Source organism: Podarcis erhardii (assembly GCF_964252035.2).
Source record: "Podarcis erhardii genome assembly, chromosome: 4".
In the NCBI taxonomy this organism is placed as follows: domain Eukaryota; kingdom Metazoa; phylum Chordata; class Lepidosauria; order Squamata; family Lacertidae; genus Podarcis; species Podarcis erhardii.
This window is the reverse complement of record NC_138508.1, coordinates 13757641-13783140: the sequence shown is the minus strand read 5'-3', so window position 1 is coordinate 13783140 and position 25500 is coordinate 13757641. Positions and strand designations below refer to the sequence as shown.

The 25500-nt window shown below is 43.8% G+C and overlaps 1 protein-coding gene across 1 annotated transcript in view; it reads left to right on the top strand.

Moving 5' to 3' along the window:
• The window catches only part of DLG2 (discs large MAGUK scaffold protein 2), an 880772-nt gene that overhangs the window by 599755 nt on the left and 255517 nt on the right, over window positions 1-25500 (top strand). The window contains exon 10 of the mRNA XM_081859540.1: window positions 13723-13773. Within this exon, the coding sequence (XP_081715666.1) occupies window positions 13723-13773 (51 nt within the window). The remainder of the gene's footprint in view (window positions 1-13722; window positions 13774-25500) is intronic.

Genomic DNA, 25500 nt, shown 5'->3' with positions numbered 1-25500 from the left:
ATCGCTGGTAAATTTGAAAGGACTGCTGCCATTGAGTATATATTTGGCTGGAGAAAAGGGGATTAGAGTGGCTTATTCTGACAGTTAAAAATAGGAGGAAAAGAGGAGTCTATTGTTCTCCTGCCCACTGGGACTGGATACAAACAGAGGGAGCAGGGGTGAGTGAAGCCCTGTAGGAATTCTTCATGCTGAAGCCTTTTCAGGCCAGCCTAGAAGGATGGCTTTCTGAAGGAAGTCAGTCTGGCCTTAGGGTTTCAGCTTGGTCTCGGATGGGCGAATCAGTAAGTTTTGGCTTCCCTCACCTACTCATTTTCAAATTTTAAGCTCAGTTCATCCCATAGAATCATAGAGTTGGAAGGGACCACGAGGATCTTCTAGTCAACCACCTGCAATGCAGGAATCATTGAGTGCAACAGCGTTTCCCTTTCTCCTCCAATTGTTTTTTTTTTTTATAAATATTTATTAAGGTTTTTAAATATAAATGCACACATAATAAACAATCTTACTTCTTTTACAACAATTTCATCACTTCTTTGGACTCCCTCACATCTCCCGCTCCCATTTACATCGTTAAAAATTTTTTCCAAACAAATTATCAACTTGTTTACAATCTCATGTCCACTCATTCAAATATAATCTAGCACTTCTTCCAAAAAATTTTTATATTTTCTTTAGTCTCACTTATCATCAAATTTAAATCTAGTTTAGTGGTGGCCAGTTTTTTATAATCTAGCATCCTTCTTAACATTCAACCAAATTACAATGTTTTTGTAGATACATCTTAAATTTCTCCCAGTCTTCCTCCATCTTCTCTTCTCCCAGCCTTTCTCCTCAATTGAAGTTCCAGTCATCTTCCAACTCACAGAGAATGAGCTTGAAAAGCGGGGACCAACTTTGACACTTAGCGGCTCCCTGCATGTTACAGAACCAGGTTTCTAATATATGTGGACATGTCCAGATGGTTAGGAACCTCACCATTTTCAAAGGAACAAGAACAGGGGCAGAGCTTGCATGCTCCCCCCTTGGTCCATTCTGAACGCTCCAACCATCCAGGAGATCAGTTACGGAGATGAACCTCCCTAACAAAAATGAAGGTTCTAGGCAATTCTGCCGGAACTATTAAGGCAGTCACTAGCAGTACCCACTGGCTCTATTAATTCGCTCTTGGCCAAACTTCCATTCTGACAACAACCATTTTATAAACCTTGAACCCATGACTCTGAAATGCTTGGTTTGCTTTTTATTTTATTTTTTAAGCCTCTTCAGAATGTGCATTTCTCTTAACATACACATTTTTGCATGCAATTTGGCCCAAATACACTTTTTTTTTTTTTTTGCAAACAATTTCTTCCAATATAATGTCCTTTGGGTGTTATTTTCACCAATGTATGTACAGTCATGCAGATTTTCCCCATTATACTGTATATAATTTGTATGCTGCTTAGTATACAGAACCCATGAGGATTTTACATGAAAATGTTTTGAAATATATACAGAAATATAAAATACAAAAACATATCAATTACATATCAGTACAAGGGATGTTAATCAAACTTGTAGATGGCAGAAAGTTGGAAGGAACAGTAACACGGAAGACAGAATCAAGATTCAAACACACACACATGTATGTAAACACAGAGTTTTCATTTCATTAGGCTTTTAGAAACAAAATTCACAAACTAGTAAGGAGAACTGAACTTGAAAGTGGAAAAAATGTGAAATGGAGAGGGACTGAAATTGACAGATTCACCAATCGCTACCTAGGACCTAAAATGTACTTTCTCCCTACTAACCTATCAATTTATGGCAATAAGGAAAGAGCCCATATTGTTTGGGGAGCTGCTTTTATGGCGTATTTAGCTTGCTGTCTAATCCATCCCAACAGCTCTGCTATTCATGATATGTGGGGAGATAAGAAAGTTTTGCCTCAGGCAGATTTTTAAGAAACGTTCAGATCCATCCCTCATTATTCAGTTGCATTATTCATATGAATAAATGATCATTTCAATTAAGATGCAATGGTTTGATAAGATTCTTTTAATGCCTTCTTGTGATGAAAGCTCCCAGTTTATACTTAGATGAAATTCTCTTTTTGTTCCTTCATTGGCGTGGTGTTTATACCTGCCTAAAGCATCTGTAATTATGGATGCCAAAAAAACACACACGAAACTTCCTGTCAAAATTTAGCTTCTTAATTAAGATTATAGGGGAAAGTGCCATCCTTGACATTCTGCAAGGAGCCAATCTCTGGTGAAATGGCAAAATTGGGGGTTATGGGTGGGAAGGAGGTACCCTGAAGTCCTGTCATTCTGTTGAGGAAGGGTAATGTTGCCACCTTCATGCTGCTTTCCAGCTTGTGGGGAGATGTTGAGAATTCTTATACTGGCTACCATAAAGCAGATTTCTGAACATTTGGGATTTAAGTGAGTGTCAGACACTTGCATGCAGAACCAGATCAATCTGATCCATCAGGGCTTATCTTATGTTCTTAGCTGGCTGGACCACAAGACTCTGGCCGTGCCCAAACGATGGGCTTCTCTTTCCAGGAGTGGAGGAGCTGAACTTACCTTTGCCAAACTGGTAGTTTCCCAACCTTGGATGCAAGAGAACTATGCCAGCCCCCTTCAACCTGGTGACTTCCAGATATTGTTGGACTGCAGTTCCCATCAACCCCAGCCATGAGGGGAGCTGTAGTCTAACAATATCTGGCGGGCACAAGATTGAGGAAACGCTGCCCTAAGCCACCTTGAAAGCTCCAGCCCACGTGACTGTGTCTGGAAATGGAGGCGTTGGGGGATCAGGGAGGGCTTGAACTAGAACTCCCAGCATTGGGCTCCTGTATCAGCAATGCTCTGTTTATGCAGGAAGTCTCGTGGGCAGTGTTTTGAACCTCGTGGATGCCATGGGGCTGGTACTGCACATTCAGTCATCTGACTCCAAGGACCAATCTTGACCCACCAGACCTTATACAGCCTTAACTTGCACCTCAGAATACCAGAGATCCAAGTTTCTGTCCCCATTGGCTGATAGCTGCCTTGGACTTTGCCTGATTTGGGCAATGCATTTGCCTCTAGCTCCTATGATCCTTCTGGGCAGCAATTTAACTTTGATCCTCCATAGCCTAGAACTTTGCTGCACAGAGCTTGGCTCTTTCTGAGTCTGACTGGGGTGGTTGTAGCAGTGGCTACGTACTAAATGACAAGGGACAGGGGATTAGATTGGCCTAAAGGTAAAGGCACCCCTGACTGTTAAGTCCAGTTGCGGACGACTGTGGGGTTGCGGCGCTCATCTCGCTCTATAGGCCGACGGAGCCGGCGTTTGTCTGCAGACAGCTTCCAGGTCATGTGGCCAGCATGACTAAGCTGCTTCTGGCGAACCAAAGCAGCACACGGAAACGCCGTTTACCTTCCCGCTGGAGCGGTACCTGTTTATCTACTTTCACTTTGACGTGCTTTCGAACTGCTAGGTTGGCAGGAGCAGCGACCAAGCAACGGGAGCTCACCCCATTGCAGGGATTCGAACCACCGACCTTCTGATCGGCAAGCTCTAGGCTCTGTGGTTTTGACCACAGTGCCACCCGTGTCTTGGATTAGCCTACTGTCACACTTTTAACAGCCATTTATCTGCAGAAACCAAGATCTCTTTGTGGCATAGTAATGAGCATTATCCAGTTGCTGATAAAGGCAAAGGAATAGAGGATAGTAAAGGTACTGGCAAGGCCACTAATAATCACATGAGTCGGGAGGGAGTGGAAAAAATGGCGTCAGGAATCTGGAAGCATTTTACTCTCTCAACCAGAGCAGCTCTTTTAACTCCTTCTTAGAGAACATGAACCACAAGAAAATGAAAATGCAAGTTTCAGTAAATGTTGCTCAGGGATTCCTTATGCTTGTGGCAGAGGCCTTGATCTAATACAGTGGTACCTCGGGTTACATACGCTTCAGGTTACAGACTCCACTAACCCAGAAATAGTGCTTCAGGTTAAGAACTTTGCTTCAGGATGAGAACAGAAATCGTGCTCCGGCAGTGTGGTGGCAGCAGGAGGCCCCATTAGCTAAAGTGGTGCTTCAGGTTAAGAACAGTTTCAGGTTAAGAACGGACCTCCAGAACAAATTAAGTACTTAACCTGAGGTACCACTCTAGAGGCCTTCACTAACAGAACAGGGGGGCATGTTTTCATCAGTTCTCACTATTACCCCTCCCCACAAATGTCACCCCCACAACAGAGTGGAACAGGTTTCCTTGTGCTCCAGGGGGAACAGATGAAAAATGCCTTATCTCCTCTTCCACTGGATCAGGAAGCCCATTTGTGAATTAAAGGGCATAGCTGGATTTAGGTCCAAATATTTTATGTGATTAAATTTCTTATATTTAAAAAAAGAAGCCATTGCCACAAAACTTTATAAAATAAAAAATGGCAGCAGGAAAGGGTGATTTGACGCCTGCCCTTCAGTGTTTCTACTCCAAATTATCCCCTCCCCACTGCTTTTAATTGTCTGCACGCCCTTTTCTCTCCCTGCTCAAAATCTCAGCTTCCCTAAGAACTTTTTCAAAACTTTAACAAAAAGAAACCTTAACAAAAAACAACAGCAACCTGATGGGCAAACGGTGCATGTGTTGGTATGTAAGTTGAGTGTCTCTTCCTCCTTTTAAGCACTGATTCAAGTCTTTGCTATCCTACAAAGCTTCTTAGCTTTGCATCTGCTCTGAATCTTGGACATTTCAGAATAAGATGTGAGTGCGATGGTTTGAAGCCCTCAGTTTTAAAGTTGGCCGCTGTTTGACATTGAGTAGTGTCTGCAAACCTTTTTCAATATTGCACCGTCTGGCCAATTGTGAATTTGTCCTTTCATTTGAAATGGTGAAAGGACAGGGCCCCTTTCATATGATCGGCAGTTCTTTATAGCGGAGGGTTGCTGCAAATCATAAAAGGACTGGTTAATTAGCCTCGTTTATGGGTTCACTGACTTGAGAGGAGCTTTAGCTCGCTGAGAGTAAATTGTGGAAATACATTTGATGGGCAGCTTGAATGGCAGAAAATGAATTATCCTCTAGCAGTTAGTTCATAGTCAAAGGCTGCAATAGCCTGCATCATCTCTGTGTTGTTGTTGCTCATATGAGTATTGGAATTTATTTTGCACAGGATTCCATCATCTGACAATGCTAAATGTATCCTCCCTGCCTCCTATATTGTATTTTGCTCAGGAAACACAGGAGTTTCTTCCCAGTGTCTCAGTCCAGCTAGCAGAAGACCATGTGGTGTGCTTATTGTTGTTGTTGTTGTTTAGTCATTTGGTCGTGTCCAACTCTTCGTGACCCCATGGACCAGAGCATGCCAGGCACTCCTGTCTTCCACTGCCTCCCGCAGTTTGGTCAAACTCATGCTGGTAGCTTCGAGAACACTGTCCAACCATCTCGTCCTCTGTCGTCCCCTTCTCCTTGTGCCCTCCATCTTTCCCAATATCAGGGTCTTTTCCAGGGAGTCTTCTCTTCCCATGAGGTGGCCAAAGTATTGGAGCCTCAGGTTCACGATCTGTCCTTCCAGTGAGCACTCAGGGCGGATTTCCTTAAGAATGGAGAGGTTTGATCTTCTTGCAGTCCATGGGACTCTCAAGAGTCTCCTCCAGCACCATAATTATACCCAGTGCTATTTTTTTAGAAAAAGAGGTGCTGGAGCTCACAATGAATGCCTCCCTCGTTCTCTTAGAATGGCAATGGTGCCTACCTAAGAGGTGCTGAGTTCCGGCTGGAAAAAAGCCATTGTTACACCATTTGCTTGACTTGCCTCTGGCTAAGTGATGCAGATACCAGATTGGCCAGAGAACAGAAAATTGACCATTATGCCTCCACAAACTTTTGTGAATCCACATGTGTGGGGACAGGAAATAACATGGGATTTGAGATTAGGGGCATATTATTAAAAAATGCTTGACATTCTCTTTCGGAGGGCTATGGCCTGGTGAAAGAGCCCCCATTGGCCTCATACATTCACCCCCAATTAAAATATGCATACGTCAGATGTTTTATGTAGATTTTTGGCGTCTGCATTGGCCAAGCCTGGATTGCAGTTTAGATTCCCCTCTGTCTCTGGCCGTATTTTGCATTATAGAGGGATTCATTGACCATAGTGCATTGAGCTAATGAAAAACACCTGGCATCCAGCTCGAATTGTAATCTGCACTCCATCAAACAAGGCACGTCTGTCGTCTCACAACCAGCTAGGAGAAACGAATCTCTCTGTGGGTAGTGCAAATTAACTTTGTCTCATGAATACTTGATCCGATAATTTTCTACAGAAGATTGACTTGATTGGAAGGTAAACGTGATCCCAGACAGCTTCCGTAAGGTAGTTTTTATGCTTTGTGGAGACAGCGGAGAATGTTAAACCCGGAGTGAAATGCAACTGTTTGTTTTCACCCTACTTTAATATACTCCACCTGATAATGAAGGATTAATGGCTAGAAATCTGTGTGTGGCCTCACGGCAAAGCCTTGAACTCTGCAGTTTTCTGCCAGCAACATTCGTCAACACACTCTTGAGCTAGAGGTGAATGGGGCGCTGCCCCCACCAATTTGAGTTTGCCTGCAGCCAGACCCAGCTTGTCTATCTTATTACTCTATGATTCTATGATTCTATGATTCTATGATTCTATGATTACTTACATCAAGTCCAGGATGTGGGAACTGGCTGTCAGCGGCCACCATCTTAGCTTCGCTGTTGCCATTCTGGACCACAGCAGGGAAGGGGATGGAGGCCAAACTATAATTAGGTTTAGCTCCACCTACAGCCAGCCTCCCTGCCTGCCACTCTGCCAGTCCCAAGAGGCACCAGCCATCACTAGTTGCTGCCACTCTTTCACCTCCTTGCACAGAAAAAGTATATTTTCATAATACTGTTCATAGAGCCTTTCACGAAGGTATGCAAGGTGGTTGTTGCTTTTTTTTAAAAAAAAAATTATCTTGCACTAAAATGTGCAAATAAAGAAAACAGCACCAGTACTTTAAAACCAGCAGATAACGATGATGCGCCAGAAGCTTAGTTTTATTTCAGAAATGTACATCCCTCAGTCATAATGGCTGCAGCTGAAAAGCAACTAAAACTTAAAGTTGCCTAGGTGCATTTAAAAAATACACATCTTTGCCAGGCACTGAGAATACCAAAAGTGAGACTCGCTAGAGTAAAGCATCACACAAGTGGGGTGCCACCACCGAGAAGGCCATCTCTCTGGGCACAAGATATTATCTAAAGTAATGGTGGACCAAAATTCCCTCTTCATGTTTTTGGGACCATTTGACTCCCACTTTTGGCTGCCTGGCAAAAATAAAACAAAATGTGTTTTTGATTGCTTTTGTGGGACAGGTGGGAAGACAGGAGGAGTTTCCCTGAAATATCTGGGGTTACGATTTGACTGCATCATTTGACGTAGGTGGCGCTGTGGGTTAAACCACAGAGCCTAGGACTTGCTGATCAGAAGGTTGGCGGTTCAAATCCCCACAACGGGGTGAGCTCCCGTTGCTCGGTCCCTGCTCCTGCCAACCTAGCAGTTCGAAAGCACATCAAAGTGCAAGTAGATAAATAGGTACCATTCCGGCGGGAAGGTAAATGGCATTTCCGTGTGCTACTCTGGTTTGCCAGTCATGCTGGCCACGTGACTCAGAATCTGTATGTTGGCTCCCTCGGCCAATAAAGGGAGATGAGCGCCCTAAACAGCCTCGGTCCAGTATATCTGAAGGAGTGCCTCCACCCCCATCATTCTGCCCGGATACTGAGGTCCAGTGCCCAGGGCCTTCTGGCGGTTCCCTCACTGCAAGAAGCCAAGTTACAGGGAACCAGGCAGAGGACCTTCTCGGTAGTGGCGCCCGCCCTGTGGAACGCCCTCCCACCAGATGTCAAAAAGAACAACAACTACCAGACTTTTAGTTGTTTGGGAGCTGGGAAGTTTGGAATGCAGAAGGCCGCAGAAGGTTTGATCTCTGGCAACTCCAGGTAGGGCTGGAATGGTCCCCTGCCTGAAACCCAACACATCCTCTGCCAATCGGTGTTGACAATACTGAGCTAGGTGGATCAACGGTTTGGCTCAGTATAATGCAGCTTTTAAGTTTCCATCAGCTGGAACCTTCTATCCTCCCCTGCAGCAATGTTGTTGTTGTTGTTGTTGTTGTTGTTGTTGTTGTTGTTAAAAATACTGCCTCTAGCTCTGTCCACAGCAAAGAAATGTCTTGGAACTCCCATTGGTCTTAGCTTCCAGGGGGCTCTAATGGGGTTATTTCTAAATCTCAGCCCACATCTATGGTTAGATCTCATGTTCATTTGAAGACTAGTTTGGATAATCATCATACACCTTCCCCCCCACCCCCACCCCAGATGGTTTCCTAAAAGAAATTCCTTCTGCTATTTTTTCCTCGCTCGTTTTTGCTGCATTAATAATAACGCAAAGGAAACCTGACTCTATGCAGTGAAGCAAAGAAAAGCCTTACGGAGCAGCGTTTGTTAGCTACAGATCTAGGTTGGACTTTCCACCTGCCACAAAGGTCTAAAATAAACACGGTGGTCCTGGAGCAGGCAGAAGGGTTGTCTTAGGCTGGAGAAGACAGTAAAATGGTAAAACTGTACTGGAAAAGACAGTGAAAAATATGGTAATGTAGATTACCATAAGGCAAGAAAGCAAGGTAACCTCAGAATACGTGTGTACTGCTTAATATTCATGCTTTAAGAGTTTACAAAACCAGAAGGTTGTTGTACGAATGTTCTAACTGGTTTTTTTTAAAAAAAAATGTTTAACAATTTGTACTGTGCTTTGCAAATCGAGGCAGGTGAAAAGAGCAAATATTAGGCATCTCAGTGGGAGGAAATGAGAACAGCATGTTGCTGAATACATTTGTGCACCTTTCCTTTCCTCGCTATGATTTATTTGTTTTTCTTGGTCGCTTAGATGGAAGCAATTCTTAATGGAGGCTTTTGGATCTTTTCTTTTCTTTAAAAAAGAGAGATTGATTCATTCCTGTTGGATAAAAATCTCAGCTGGATATTAAAGTGATTGGCTTAGGTCCAAAGGACTCCATGGTGTGATTTGTGCACAAATGAGGTTTGTAAGCTGAGGCCCTTCTGAAAGGACCCCCCCTCCCCAACGCATACAAGACCCTGCAAATGTGTGGGAAACTTCAAGAGATGAACTGTGGCTTGTTCTTGAGGGGCAAATCACCTGTGGCAGAGACATAGCCATATGTCAATTCATTTCTGGTCTGAATTCAAGGTTTTACAAATTGCACGGAAATCCCTGAATGACCTAGGAGCTAAATATAGTCATACCTCGGAAGTTGAACAGAATCCGTTCTGGAAGTCCGTTCAACTTCCGAAACCAAAGCACTGCTTCTGATTGGCTGCAGGAAGCTGCTGTAGCCAATCAGAAGCTGCAGAAGCCCTGTCAGACATTCAGCTTCCAAAAGAACGTTTAAAAACTGGAACACTCACTTCCAATTTTTTAATTGTTTGGGAGCTGGAACGCTCAACTCCCAAGGTGTTTGGGAGCTGAGGTATGACTGTACTTGGGGAGGAGTTCTCTCCTTGTATGTGGCTGCCTATGAATTGAGGACCTTTAGAGAGGCCCTCCTTAATATTCCTCTGCCAGGAACTACATGGTTGGCCGTGACACACAACCAGGCCTTTTTTGTGGTGGCACCCTGACTCTAGAACCCTGTTCCCTTTGAAATCCTATTGGCTCCAGCACTGCTGGCCTTTAGACACCAGATGAAAACCTGTTGGTTCAGGCTGTTGGGCAGTAATGCTGCTGTTCTGGTACCAACGCTGTGTGCTTTGGCTGGATTGTTGCATGGTTTTAAATTGAGAGATGCTCTTTCACAAACTTCATTGCAAATCGCTTCAGAGATTGTGGGTTGTAAAGCAGTATATAAATAGAGTAAGTAATTAAGGAACTGAGACACTGCTGAGTTCCTAAATCAGGTGGCAGGAAACTCTTATTTTTACCCCAAAAGTCATATTCCTGGGGCTGGTACACCAGTGGTTAGCAGGGCCAGAGGGGGAAGTAGATGAAGCACCAGGCATAACTATTGCCTTTGCACAGTAAGACTGCATTCCAACCACACAAAAGCCAGTGATTTCCATACACCCCCCCCCACTCTGCATCCTCAATTTAGGCAGCCAAGAAGGTTACATTCCAGCCAGGAAAAAGCACTTGAGGAGGGTTCAGTACAGAGCTGGCAAGGGGGGTGGCAGGGGAAGGAGCGACGACCTAAGGAAAGTCCTGGGGGTCAGATAGAGAAGGCAGAGGGGGGTGGGTTCAGTTGGCCTCTAGGTTCCCTGTACAGTGGTACCTCAGGTTACATACGCTTCAGGTTACAGAAGCTTCAGGTTACAGACTCCGCTAACCCAGAAAAAGTGCTTCAGGTTAAGAACTTTGCTTCAGGATGAGAACAGAAATTGTGCTCCAGCAGCACGGCAGCAGCAGGAGGCCCCATTAGCTAAAGTGGTGCTTCAGGTTAAGAACAGTTTCAGGTTAAGTACTTAACCCGAGGTACCACTGTACTTGTCCTATAAAGAGTGGGAAAATCCTAAATGGCAGGGAGATATATTTAATGGTGGGCATCTAAAGCTACAACTAACTTCCACCAAGATTTTAAAAAACCAAAAAATGGAAATAAGCAGAAGCGAGGAATATCTCGATAACAGGTGCCTTTCTTGGAAGCTCCCTATAGCTGAAATGTTGTCTTTCCAAAGCATAGGGTGGTAGTCACCTAAGTCCTACTTAGAGTAGACTCATTGAAATTAATGAGCCTAAGTTGTTGTTGTTGTTTAGTCGTTTAGTTGTGTCCGACTCTTCGTGACCCCATGGACCAGAGCACGCCAGGCACTCCTGTCTTCCACTGCCTCCCACAGCTTGGTCAAACTCATGATGGTAGCTTCGAGAACACTGTCCAACCATCTCGTCCTCTGTCGTCCCCTTCTCCTTGTGCCCTCCATCTTTCCCCACATCAGGGTCTTTTCCAGGGAGTCTTCTCTTCTCATGAGGTGGCCAAAGTATTGGAGCCTCAGCTTCATGATCTGTCCTTCCAGTGAGCACTCAGGGCTGATTTCCTTAAGAATGGATAGGTTTGATCTTCTTGCAGTCCATGGGACTCTCAAGAGTCTCCTCCAGCACCATAATTCAAAAGAGCCTAAGTTAGCCATATCTATTAACTTCAGTGTGTCTACTCCAAGTAGGACTGGCACTGAATACTACCCATAGGGTGGGATCCATTGTAGTACTAACTTAAAGTGACTTTATATACTTGTTTCGCTGGTGAAATGTTTTGCGCAAGTGGGATGCTGTTGCACCAAACAATGCATAATAAGCAGGTTGCTAGTAACTGTGTTGCACCGTAGACTGTGCAATCTATTGCCGGTCTCATTTCCCACAGTTCAACTGTTGGAATGGATTTCTCCGCTGCGCAATGTTAAAATTCACTTGTCTGCTAGCTCAAGAGCCCTTGCGCTAAGCAGACAGAGAATGTTGGATACAGCCCATAGTTATTTTCAGATGAAGTTGGCAAGATGATATGAGTCACACCGTGCTATGCAAATTCTGAGTCAGCAAAGGGTGCCTCACTTTGGGGAAGGGACTCATATTGTAATCTCCTCTATGCAGAAGAAGAGACTCGAGAGCTCTAAGGGCAACCAGCTAAACTTGTCCCGTTCCCATGTGTCATTAGTTTTAATGCTTCACTGCTGTGCCAAAGCAAGCATTTCCCCACATATCTACTCAGTGTGGGCCACTATCCTTAAGCTGCTTATCTCAAAGTAGTTCCTCCCAACTTGTGTTGCGCTGTGATAGTATGGTTTGGCAGCTGATGACTACAGAGGTACCTCGAGTTAAGTTCTTAATTCATTCTGGAGGTCTGTTATTAACCTGAAACTGTTCTTAACCTGAGGTACCACTTTAGCTAATGGGGCTCCCGCTGCCATCGCACGATTTCTGTTCTCATCCTGAAGCAAAGTTCTTAACCCGAGGTACTATTTCTGGGTTAGCGAGGTCTGTAACCTGAAACATCTGTAACCTGAAGCATCTGTAACCCAAGGTACCACTGTATTGCCTTTTGCAAACTGTTAGGAAAGGAAGTATAGGCATGTTTCATTTACTTAGCCCTGTGACAGGCCGGGGAGCTACTTGCAGGGAGCTGAGGATGGTTTTGGTTGCTGTGGTAGTAAGAATGAAGCTAACTAACTTGAGATATCTTTGGAAAGGTTGGAAATGATTTCATGACATAGTAAAAGATGCTTTGAGAAAAGGGGGCATGCGTTTCTTTCTTTTTAAATGAGAACCAATCTGTGTGATGTTTATGTGTAGCATGCTAATGGTAAGGCCTCTCCTCCCAGAGGGGAGGCGTTGTGAACGGGAGCAGCTTTCCTCAGGGGCAGGGTGGCGTAATTGGCTCCCTGCTCCTGATTGCTTCTGCTGCCGCAGCCAAGCCTTCCAGCTGCCCAATAGGGCCGGCTGGTGGGCGGGGCTAGCTGCATTTAAACAGCCGCGGCAGTGCTCAGCTCCCAGTATGTTCCTGCTTTCTTCGGATCTCCCGCCCTCTCTCCCTCTTAGGTCAGCTTCATTTGCATATTGACCTTGCTATGGACTTCGGTTGGTTGCCCAAAGGGCCTGGTAGGACATTTTTTATCCATTTGGCAAATTGACACCAGCCTCTTGGTTATTTCGCCTACCTCGTAGCAATTCATCACAACTTTCTGGTGTGGGCGGTTAGGCATTGGAATATGTGTGCTGTGTTGGAGGATTGGGTATGGGCCATCATCTACCCCTCCTCTTTTGGGTATTCCATTAAAGGAATCCGGCAGTCGTGGATCCTGTCTGATGCCTTGCTGGTGGCTAGGGCCATGGCACGACCCCTGGTGACGTCATGGGGGAGCTTCCAGTTGTATTTGCATCACTAAGCTCCTTCCAATGGTTGTTAACCCTGATATGACTCCCGGCAGAGCGGGGTGGAGTCGTGTATTGCTGTTTCATCCAATGCCTAAGCCAATACTACTCACATGCTGTAACCAATAAAAGTTGTGGCCTAATTTTGCCCATTAACCTAAAATAATGTCTCTTTGTGTCTTATTATACTCCTGTGCGGGTGGCGGGTTCTCGACTCACAATGGGTTGTTTCTAAGCAACACTCAGAGCAAATCCATTGAAATGAATGGCTCTCCACTTGGTCATGCGGACTGGTTTCAGTGGGCCTCTTACTCTGTGCAGAACTTAGTTGGATACAATGTTGTAAATGGTGCATTTTTTTTCAAAGCAGTTGGTGGTGGTGGGAAATAAATGAAAGAGGATCTAAATTAAAATGAAGCTCAAAATATTTCCTTGATGACATTGTTCAAAAGAATTTGGTAACTTATTTCTTCTCCCACCACATGGGGGGGGGAGGGGTATCTGGAGACCCCTGCAAAACTCTTCTTTTCCTATGTGTCAGAGCGACAGAATATTGCAAGTCTTTGCGAGTCAGCTCTTAAATGGAGCACTTTTTTTCCTTGGCATACCACTATTCAGTTCTTCCGTGCATGGCATTCCACATTTATTCCAGCTGAAGAAGTATTACCGACTTTTTTCATTTGGAAACACTGTGTTTCATCACAGCTGAAAGAACACTTGTTCTTGTATAAAAGCAGGGATTTCCTTCCTTATCTCCCACAGGTATTAATAGATTTCTCTGTTATATCATCATTATTTTCTAGGTCAATGGAACAGAGATTGAATATGAATTTGAAGAAATTACATTGGAAAGGGTAAGTGAATTGTTCTTCGCACTTCAGAGGCCAGATGAGTTCGTTAGCAACACAAATAAAGCAATTAATTGTGATATAATCCTTCATTTTCAATTTAAGTATTTGGAGTGGAATTCCCTTTACATATTGATATGAAAATCCCATTGATCATGACTGCTGATGGAGCTTAAGTCCTGAAAATCTTGCCAATGTATTGCTAGGCTGTTAGAACTTCTATTATGTTGCAGATTTTTGCAGAATTCTTTTAGAAGTATAAAAGAACAAAACTTGACAACTCATATTGTAGTCTTAAGTATTATGAGATGTTTCTTCACATAGTTTCTGCTTTAGATTTTATTCCCCGTATGATTATTTATAAAACTTGAATATGTTTCATTATTATCCTGGTTTGGGGCAAATACTATTTCCCAAAGCTTCTCATATCAGTCAATATACTGCTGGTGGCAAAAGCTGCACATCAGCCTTCCCCAACATGGTTTCTTCCAGTTATCACTGAACTCCAACTCCCACTATCCCTGACTACTGACCATGCTGGCTAGGGCTGATGGGATATGTAGTTCAACAGCAACTGGAGAATACCAGGTTGGGGAATGCTGCAGTACATAAACACTCTGGCTTACAAATTGAAAAGACTTGCAAAGGGGAGCGGTGGGGAAAGGAAGAGAAGGAGATCAGATTGATGGTAAGAGAATGAAGCAATGAATTGTATACAAGTATGGCTGCCTGATTGGGACAAGGCTGATTTTCCCTTCCATGTGTCCTTTCTTGGGTACAATGGATACAAGGACCTGGTGACATTTAAGCCCTATTCATACATTATTCTTGTTTAGGAAATAGCTGTGATGGCAAATGGAGCTGGGCCATGCTTTAGGTACCACTCCTGCTGCTGGGTCTTTTACCTGCAATAACCACATGATGCGCATAATTGTCTGTAGACATTTGAATGTGTGGCAGGCTCTGTGCATTCAGGAGTCTCGACACTTGAGAGTCTTTTTCAGTGGCAATAGTGCAGTCTGTGCTGTTTTCCACCTTCTAGATGTTCTTCTGTTTTGTAGGCAAATTAACAGAAGAGAAAGCTATGAATGACTGCCACCTGCAGTGTTGCACCTGAATGCCAGTTTCTGGGAAACAAATGGGGAGAATGCTGTTGCCCTCAGCTCCTGTTTTTTGGCTTCCCATGGTTGACCACGGTGAGAGGATGCTGGACTAGATGGTCCTTGGGTCTGATCCAGCAGGGCTTAGGTTTGGGGAAACAGTTCATGATGTAATGAAGTAAGGCAAAGTCTAGGTTGAGGCAAGGGAAGTATTTAAAGATTAAGTAGTACCTTGGACAGCTCAGGCTGGAGACATAGTAAGAGCAGAACTTGAATGCTGTTTCAGCAATTGCCAACTTCTCCATCTACACAGCCAGCTCCGCCTTCCATTAGAGGGGCCTCTTTAAACCAAGGGACCTGGTCTGCTTTACATCCATCAGTTCCAACAGTGTGAAGGAAACTTTGATTGAACTTTGGGTTTTGATCTCAAGCCCACAGAGGCAGAGAAGGGAAGCAGAAGAGCCCCCTTTGGGCTACACATAATGGTCTCCTCTTACGCTAGTTCTTCTGAACTAGTAGAGACACCTGTGGCTGATCCCGAAGGCAATTTCCTCTCCCACTATATCTCCAGCTTCATCTCCAGAAGATGGAAAGTATGACCCAGGGTGATGATAATATTAGACTTTAATTTTTCCAAGAATATGCAAGCTCCTTAAAAGACACACAGGCTCCACATGCTTATGAAAGTTTTTCATTAGGCCAATGCATCTGTTTCTTAAAGGCTAGCAACAGTGTCATCATCACAAAGGATAATGTGCAATGGTCATAGGCATTTCTGGCTATGAATTATTTGGGCATTTCTAGTTGTTCTTCGTTAATTGGAGCATTAAAAAGTCACTGAGCAGCACACATGCCTCCCAGGGAAATATTTTTGAATGCCACATTATTTTTAATAGATGTGTAAAGTTATCAATTTACGTAGTAAGAAGGCCAGCATGATTTGTGTCAACAGTTGCAGCTTGACCTACCATGGATAATTGATTATGCAGGTTATAATCCCCACCGTTAAATTTTGCATGATGCTTGATAAGCATTTGCTCACACCCTTCTATTACTTAGCTGAAAAGCACAGTGGTTAGAAGGAAGGAAAAGAATATCACTTGCAGAATTCTGGGGTCTGGAGAGAGGCATTGCTGTGAGTAGCTGTCAGTAGAAACTCAACTATATCTAGTAGTAAATGAAGGATCACAAAAGATCCTTCTGCACTGAGGAGGAAAGTCTTCCCCAATCACAGGTATATTGTGGTCAAATGACCGAAGAACCATCCCCTATGGAGCTGGACTATATTTAAAGGCTATATTTCTGAAATATCCGGATTTCTGGTCCAATTGCAAGCATCCATTGCTCTGTGCCTTATGTGGGAAGCTTTTTCACCCTTAGGGCATTTGGGACTCGTGCCTGAGGTTCCCCATACTTGCTTTATGCTGTGATCTTCAGAAATGACAGGATTGGTTGAGCAACCACAAAGTCCCAATTCAGATATTTCAGGCAGCTGGACCTCAGTTTGCATGGCGGAGGAGAAGTGTGAATTTCTTCCCATGCAGATAACATATTTGGTGAGTCAGATGTTCCATGTGAATTTCCAGTCAAAGAGAAGTCAGATTTGCATGATTCTTTGCACTAAATTTGTTTCTTTTTTTTTCTAATGGGGATGGGGGGTGGGTGTTAATATGAACTGCCCCTCCATGCCTGAGTTTGATCTGCAATGCTTGGGGAAAATGTGGAAGAGATTCGCCCACCAAACACTAGAGAAACCTCTGGGCTGGCTCCTTGCACCCTTCACTTTTCTCTCCTAGGACAAGTCATGACTAGCATTATAGTCAACTTTCTTCAAGGACCTAGTATGGTTTCAAAGGTAGAGATGCTTCAGAAGTACATATTTCAGGATTATGGTATTCAAGAAGCATTTCAGCTGTCACACATGTTATTCTTCATGCTGACAAATAAGTTTTCCACTTATTCAGAGGAGCTAAAATGTACAATTCATTCCATTCATGTTTAAAACCTCTGTATTCTACCTTTCTGCCTTTTAAAAAGGCATCCACAGCGGCCATAAAATCTTTAGAATACAAAACCGTAATTGGGTTAATCCAACATAAAACCAGAACAGAACAATAAACCACAGCACTGTTTTATATATATATATATATATATATATATATATATATATATTCACACACTCCTTGATAGTTTTTGGGAAGAGGAACGTTTTGACATCTTTCCTTAAGGAAATGATGGCAAATGCCATATGGAACTCTCTGACGGGGTTCCATAATCTAAGGGACACCACTAAAAAGGCCCTATTTCTGTCGTTTACCAATGTGGCCACAGAAGAAGATGGAACATGAAGTACCTCCCTCAGCTGATGACTGAATCCAGCCTTCATTCAGATGTTTCTGACTACAAGTATTATCAGCCATAGCCTACCACTGTCACACAGATGGAAGTTGTAGTCCAAAACATCTGAAGAGCACCCAGTTGGGGAAGGCTGACCTGAACAATGAAGCAGGTTCATAATGTGTGTGAATTTATTCTGTTTGTTTCTGTAAATGAGTTAGCCTGAGAGCTCTCTCTCTCTCTCTCTCTCTCTCTCTCTCTCTCTCTTTCCTCGGACTTTATGCACCAGCAATGAAAGAAATCAGTGTTATAAATCTATACGAACATTATTGACTTTTGCCTAAGTATCTAATAATCTTTCTGTTCCATTGAAGATTTCTGGTAAATGTCACAGAGATAAATAAACACATGATGACATTGCCCAATTTTGCGTTGCCTGGATTGTTCATCCCCTCTGAGCCCTGTGAAGTATTCCAGATTAGCAAAGAAATATGCATAATTTCTGCTCCTGGGTAGCTGTAAATGTTATCACTTTGATGTAATTGATTATCAGTTGCTTTATTCCTTCTGGGTTTTTTTCTTCCTCTATTACACAAAAGCCATCCCTCCTTTTCTGGGTTAGTTAGCAAGCTGCACCCTGTCTTAGCTGTATAAGAGCAAAGCTACACACACAAAAGATGTTTTTTCCCACACCAGGAAACCAGACGCAGCTCTCATAATTTGATTTTTTTGTGCTCCACCTTTGTCTTGGGCCAAAATATAGTTATGGCTCCCATCAAAACTAGAGTTTTCCCATTATGGAAGATAGTTTCCCCCTGTGCCGTTGGCTTGGGGCTGTTGCTCTCAACCAGGAACACAAGAAGTGTTTTGGGGAAAAGAAGGTGCCATTATCCACATGATAATCTCAGTGGCGAGTTCAAGAAACAAGCTATGTCCATGTTCCATTCTAATTTCCATCGGCCCTGGAAACTGAGATAAGCAGAAGCAGCCCGTGATTTGGACTGTGTTTATTAGAAACAATGTAAAGTGTGCCTGATCTCTGAAGGCTCAGATGGATGGGCTAGAGTTTGCCCCGGTGCCAGATTCCATAATCATAGAATTGTGGAATTTTAGAGTTGGAAGACACCCAAAACATAATCTAGTTCAACCCTCTGCAATGCAGGAATCACACCTAAGGAAACAGCATGGAACATTTACCCAGCTGATGTTAAATGGTAGTCTAATGCCCCTATTAATGCAGAAATAGTCAACATGGTACCCTTGGAGGAGCCTTGTTAAAGTCACTGTGCTTGAATGCCATCCTCTGAGGTCCTGGGCTGGCTAGCCATGCTCCCTCAAAAACCACTCATAGCATCCATATCCACTACAGCTCCGTAATTTCAAACATTCACCAAATGCCCATGTTCTCTTGAGATTTGTCTCTCTCTTTCTCTTAGGCATCCCTTGTAACATACATGCCATCTCTTCCTGTTCTCTTCCACAGAATTTTGACTTTCTTCCACCACCACCCAAGAAACCATGACGTTTGATCTGATAATGTGCAGAAATAAAGCAGGAGATCTTGGCAGAGTGCTTGGCAGGTGGTAATAAACTGCAATGCCCCCAAGCACTCTTAACCCGTATTCTGTAAAGTAAGCCATAACTCTGATCCAGCCCCAGTAATAAAGGTGCTCTAAAAAAGAATTGCAGTGTGGAATGACTTGCATTATATATTTACACTGCGATGACTTACCCTTTCTATTATTACGGGACAGAATCCATTGCGAGGGACAATCGTCATCATTTATTCGTATGCCTCCTTTCCATAGTCAAACCAAATTTTGTTTCTCGAAAGGGGGAAAGTATCATGGTGGCATAAAGCTGCTATAGTCAGGAATTGTGCTAAGGAACAATTCCATCATCCAAGGAAGAGAATTGACACTGAAGAACCAATTCATGCCCAGTTAGGATGTCTTCCACTCAACAACCATCCATCCATTCGTTACTGCATTTTTCTTTCACCCTTCCTCGGAGGAGCTCAGAGTGGCACACATGGTTTCCCCCTCTACATTTTAGCCTCAAAACAACTCTGTGAGTTAGGTTAGGCTTAGATGGGTGACTGGCACAAGGCCACACTGAGAATTTCATGAGCTGAGCAGGGATTTGAGACTCCCCAGTCTATGAATTCCAGTACCAAACATGCACATGTTGTCTTAGTATTAAAAATATCACCTTCGGCATCTTCATGAACTACTCCTGTAGCTACTGACAATAAGCATCCAATCAATATGTTCATCTTTCTTCCCATTCATGTAGCTTGACATATTGGCAGAGTTCAAATGAGAAGGAGACGTCAGAAGTCAGCATTCTGTTGCTTTGATTTTCTATTTCAAAGCCGCAATTGGCTGAGATTTAACTGCAAAAATAGTTGGGTGCTAGAGGTCCACATATCTTTTGGAAACACACAAGCCAAAAGCAGCCAAGAAACACAAGGTGTATTTAAACAAAAAACCAGTCAGGGATCTCATGTGATCCAGCCTGTAGAATCCTGTTCTTAGCTTAGTCTATTAAATGCTTTTAGGGGAATTTTATTTCACATCATTGGCTTTACACACACACTCTCTCAAAGGTAGGCGCTTCATACAACTTGGACAATAACAGCAACAAAACTCTTTAGGTATAGTTTTGCTTTCCTTAATGGTTCTCTTTGAAGAAGCTTTCTTCAGCATACAGAACAAAAATAATGTGGCTACGTGATGGTGAATCCTGTATTATTGTAAGAAAACCATCCATTTTAGTTCTGAACTGAGTGTCCAGAGTCTTCTGGGGTCAAGGTTTTTAAAACTGTGCATTCCTTCTTTGTTTTATTGATTACACTCATGTTTTAAATCACCCCTTACAATGGAGAAAAGGGAATATGTGGTGCGGTTGCTCTATGTTGCCATGAAAGGGAAGTGGCAATGGTGAGTTGAGGTGCCTGGCTTAGAGGACTGCTGCTGAGACACTGTTGCCACCACTGAGCAGGCAGACTGCTTGATTCTCTATCATGGGAATGTGATGGAAGCCGAGCAGTGGCATAGAATCATAAATTATAGATGTGGAAGGACCCCAAGGGTCATCTAGTCAAACCCCCAGCAATGCAGGAATGTCAACAAGATCATAGATGACAGGTGGCCATCCAATCTCTGCTTAAAAACCTCCAAGGAAGGAGAGTCCACCACCTCCCAAGGGAATCTACTGTCAAACTGCTGTCAGAAAGTTCTTCCTGATGTTTAGTCGGAATCTCCTTTCTTGTAACCTGAATCCATTGTTTTGGGTACTAGCCTCGGGAGCAGGAGAAAACAAGCTTGTGCCAGCCTCCATGTGGCAGCCCTTTAGATATTTCTAGATGGCTATCCAATCTCCTCTCAGTCTCATCTTTTCCAGGCTATATATACCCAACTCCCTCAACGATTCCTCATGAAGCTTGGTTTCCAGACCCTTGATCATCTTGGTTGCCCTTCTCTGCACATGTTCCAGCTTGTCAATATTCTTGTTAAATTGTGTTGCCCAGAGCTGGACACAGTACTCCAGGTATGGACTGACCAAGGCAGAATAGAGCAAGACTATTACTTCTGTTGATTGGGACACTATACTTCGGTTGACGGAGCCGAGAATAGCATTAGCCTTTTTTGCTGCTGCATCATACTGTTGACTTGCATTAAGCTTGTGGTCTGCTAAGACCCCTAGATCCTTTTCACATGTACTGCTGGCAGGCTAGGTTTGTGCAGAACCTTATCTTGGTCCCTACTGAAATTCATTTTGTTGGTTTGGGTCCAGTTCTCCAATCTGTTCAGGTCATCTTTAATCCTGTTTCTGTATTCAGCGGTATTAGCTACCCCTTCAAGTTTGGTGTCATCTGCAAATGAGCACAGCTTCACACTACACACTGGAACTCACTGGCACCCTAATTATGCCACGCCTGTCCCCAATATTCGTATTTTGTATACTGCTTCGGAAGCTTTCGATGACGTATTTTGAAATTTAAAAATACTGGTAAGAATGTGGGGTTGGCTGGTTTGGGAATGTGGCCCAGATCATTGCTCAGCGCCGCTTCTATATTTGTCCACCACCTGCAAACAAGTCAGCCAATTACTTGCAGTAAGGGGGAGCAATGACTATCAACAGAGCACAGAAGGCAACTTGATCAGGGCCCTCCAAAATTCAGACCCAATAAGTAGTGCAGTCCAGGGCTGTGTTTTGATGTGAGCAGTGGCCTCAGCTGAGATGAAAGTACCCTGGACAGCTCCATAGAGGACTCACACTGAGGACTGCATGAGAGCTGAGCTCAGATGTTGCTTCAGAAGTAGCTGTTGGGCTCAGAATAAGGCTTTGAGTGGACCTATAGCTCTGTTCTGTAGGAAACTCCACTTTTATGGAATTGTAAACTTGGAAGGGATCCCAAGGATCATCTAGTCCAACTCCCTGCAATGCAGGAATAGTCCCAACTCTACCTGGGGATTGAACCTGAGACCTTCTGCATGCAAGGCAGGTGTTCTACCACTGAGCTATTGCCTCTTGATTTAAAGGGATCCAACTTTCTCCTGTAGACTGTGCATCAGTGGAGCTGGGGAGACTGGTTGAACTGGGACTTGTAAGATAAAGTCCTCAGAGTCAGAGGAGGTAACAAGGCTACTGGACTCTTCTTGCAAAAGTACTTAAAGTGCTTCTGGGGAAGCCCCTGCCCCTGTATCTCCCTGGCCTCATCCCCTGAAGAAGAAGAATCTGCCCCCAAGGTCATAGCAGGTAGGTGTGTTAGTTCCAAGGTGACAGTCTGAAGGAAAGGAGCTGGATCTAAGCCTGTCAGGGGTCCTTTCACAACAAAGCAAGTTGCAGTGACTTCATTTAGGCCTGGTGGAATTGGATTGGTTCTCAGGGTCAGCTAGCTAAGTTCAAAGTTCAGGTAGTCAGGCCTAGATGGCACCTCTGAAAAATGCAGTTCAGCACTCAAAGCACAAAAATGTGCTCCTGCCGTCAGCAAGATCCTCGCTGCTTAAAGTCCCAATTTGAGACCCATCCTGGCATCTAGGATCTGAAGTTGCTCCTACCCTTCCCATTAGGCTCAATATCTTGCCTTATTAGCATCACCCTCCCTTAAATATTATCATCTAGTATCTGAAAACTTACTCTCCCCCCCCCCCGCATGGATTTGCTAAGTACCAGCTGGGTGGATCTTGACAGAACTTTCGACAGATGGCTTTTGGAACTGCCTTTTACTTTTGGCATTTCAGACCTGGGCACATCTGTGGGAGCTGCGGCTGATTCAGTCACTTTCAGAGTTCTCAAGCTCTTTTCTTCCCTTTCCCTCTCCTCCCTCAGAAACCCCACATTAGTTGCAATTATCAAAAGTAGCTGGTAACGCAGATGCTAATTGGCGTAAGCGGCTCTGTCCTTTATCCTTGATGCTTTTGGGGCTTTTCTGAGAACGCTCTGCAAAGAGCCTGGGAGATTTAAAGGTTACAATTAAAGATGCTGCGGTAATTTTCCAGGTTACGATTACCGAAGCAGATATTGTTGGTTCTGCTGCTGCGCGCAATTATCCCGAAACTTCTTTTATATCTAATTTTCTCCCGTTTGCTTTTTGCCGGGGTGGGGAATTGGCAGCTGAATACACAAGTTCTTTCTCAAGGGCATGGAGAAGGGAGTGAAACTTCACACTCTGAGCGGGAAGGGAGGTGGGGGGAGCTAACCTGGAACCGAGTGGATGATGATAATGATAATGATAATGATAATGATAATGATAATGATAATGATAATGATAATGATAATGATGATGATGATGATGATGATGATAATAATAATAATAATAATTTATTACTTATACCCCGCCCATCTGGCTGGGCCTCCCGAGCCACTCTGGGTGGCTTCCAACAGGATATTGAAAAGATCAAACATTAAAAACTTCCCTAAACAGGGCTGCCTTCAGATGTCTTCTAAAAGTCATATACTGGTAGTTGTTTATTTCCTTGACATCTGAAGGTGGGCGTTACACAGGGCGCCACTACCGAGAAGGCCCTCTGCCTGGTTCCCTGTAACCTTACTTCTCGCAGTGAGGGAACCACCAGAAGGCCCTTGGCGCTGGACCTCAGTGTCCGGGCAGAACGATGGGGGTGGAGACGCTCCTTCAGGTATACAGGACCAAGGCCATTTAGGGCTTTAAAAGTGAGCACCAACACTTTGAATTGTTCTCGGAAACATACTGGGAGTCAATGTAGGTCTTTCAGGACCAGTGTTATATGGTCTCGGTGGCCGCTCCTGGTCACCAGTCTAGCTACCACATTCTGGATTAGTTGTAGTTTCTGGGTCACCTTCAAAGGTAGCCCCACGGAGAGTGCATTGCAGTAGTAGGATTTCTTTATTCCCTTGCTGCCTCCACTATACAACCATTTAATGGTGCTTTACTAGATGGGCTGTTGATTTGCTGCTGTAGGGCTCCCCTTACATGCTTACTCAATGGGCCAGGAGGTTTTCTGTACTGTGCAGATTGGGAAGTGTAAGAATTAAGTGTGGAGTCAATAACAGACTAAAACAGTGTAGGTTTTTACCAGATACTTTTGTAAGGCAGCAATGTGAATGGTTTTTGTGAAGATGTTTTTATACCTATATAACATTCTGGGCATGGGATGCGGGTGGCACTGTGGTCTAAACCACTGAGCCTTGGGCTTGCCGATTGGAAGGTCGGCGGTTCGAATCCCCGCGACGGGGTGAGCTCCCGTGGCTCGGTCCCTGCTCCTGCCAACCTAGCAGTTCGAAAGCACCTCAAAGTGCAAGTAGATAAATAGGTACCGCTCCGGCGGGAAGGTAAATGGTGTTTTTATGCACTGGTCTGGTTTCCCCAGAAGCGGCTTAGTCATGCTGGCGACATGACCCAGAAAAACTGTCTGTGGACAAACGGTGGCTCCCTCGGCCAGTAAAGTGAGATTGGTGCCGCAACCCCAGAGTTGTTTGCGACTGGACTTAAGTGTCAGGGGTCCTTGACCTTTACCTTTTTAACATCCTGGGCACCACCATTTAAGAAGGATGTCGACAAGTTGGAACATTTGCAGAGAGCTAAGATGATCAAGGGTCTGGAAAACAAGCCTTCTGAGGAACGGTTGAAGGAGCTGGGTATGTTTAGCCTGGAAAAGAGGAGACTAAGAGGAGATATGAGAGACATCTTCCAAAACCTTAAGGTCTGTCACATAAAAGACAGTACAAGCTTGTTTTCTCCTGCTTTGGTGGGTGGGGCTTGATCCAAAAGCTTCAAATTGCAAGGAAGGAGATTCTCACTAAACATCAGGAAGAACTTTTTGACAGTAAGAGCTGTTTGAGACAGGAACAGTCACCCTCGGGAGGTTGTGGTCTCTCCTTCCTTGGAGGTTTTTAAGCAGAGGTTGGATGGCCATCTGTCATGGATGCTTTAGCTTAAATTCCTGCATTGCACTGGAGTAGATGACTCTTAGGATCCTTTCCAACTCTACAATTCTATGATTCTATATATGTTCTTCATTGAAAGATAAAAAGTACATAATTACGAGTGCACAAAGATGCAGATTTGAAGAAATAGCACCCATGTAGAAAACAATGTTTTTGTGGGAGTGGAGAGAAACTGTTTTTAAACAGTTTTAACAGATAGCCAGTAGTACAAATGAAAATGACCTCGTAAAATGCACTCATCTATCTTGACTGTTCTCTTGCTATACTTAGCAGTGCATCAATTTCCATTTTCCACAGTTCTGCTCCTCGAGTTTGGATCCACTGTTGTTGTTTTTTTTAGTGATTTCTGCTTTCTCCAGCAGTGCAGCTATCTTTCTGAGTACAGCACATAAGTATTTATTTTGTTCTTGGCATGAAACTTCACAGTGGTTTAATGTTGTGACTGTGCATTTAATGTTTAATAAACCTTTTATATTGCCATCATTGGTGAATTGAAACAGTAGGCTAGTAAATCCACAGGTAGATCTGCTATAGATGCCAACATCTGTTTACCCTAATTCTGTAGCAGAGGTATCTGGAAAAACAGGTTTGTTTTAAGTTGAGTATGTAGTGATGACAAAATCATAGTGTGGTAATAAAATCCTGGACCATAAAGAAGGCTGATCGCCAAAGAATTGATGCTTTTGAATTATGGTGTTGGAGGAGACTCTTGAGAGTCCCATGGACTGCAAGAAGATCAAACCTCTCCATTCTGAAGGAAATCAGCCCTGAGTGCTCACTGGAAGGACAGATCCTAAGATCCAAGACTTTGGCCACCTCATGAGAAGAGAAGACTCCCTGGAAAAGACCCTGATGTTGGGAA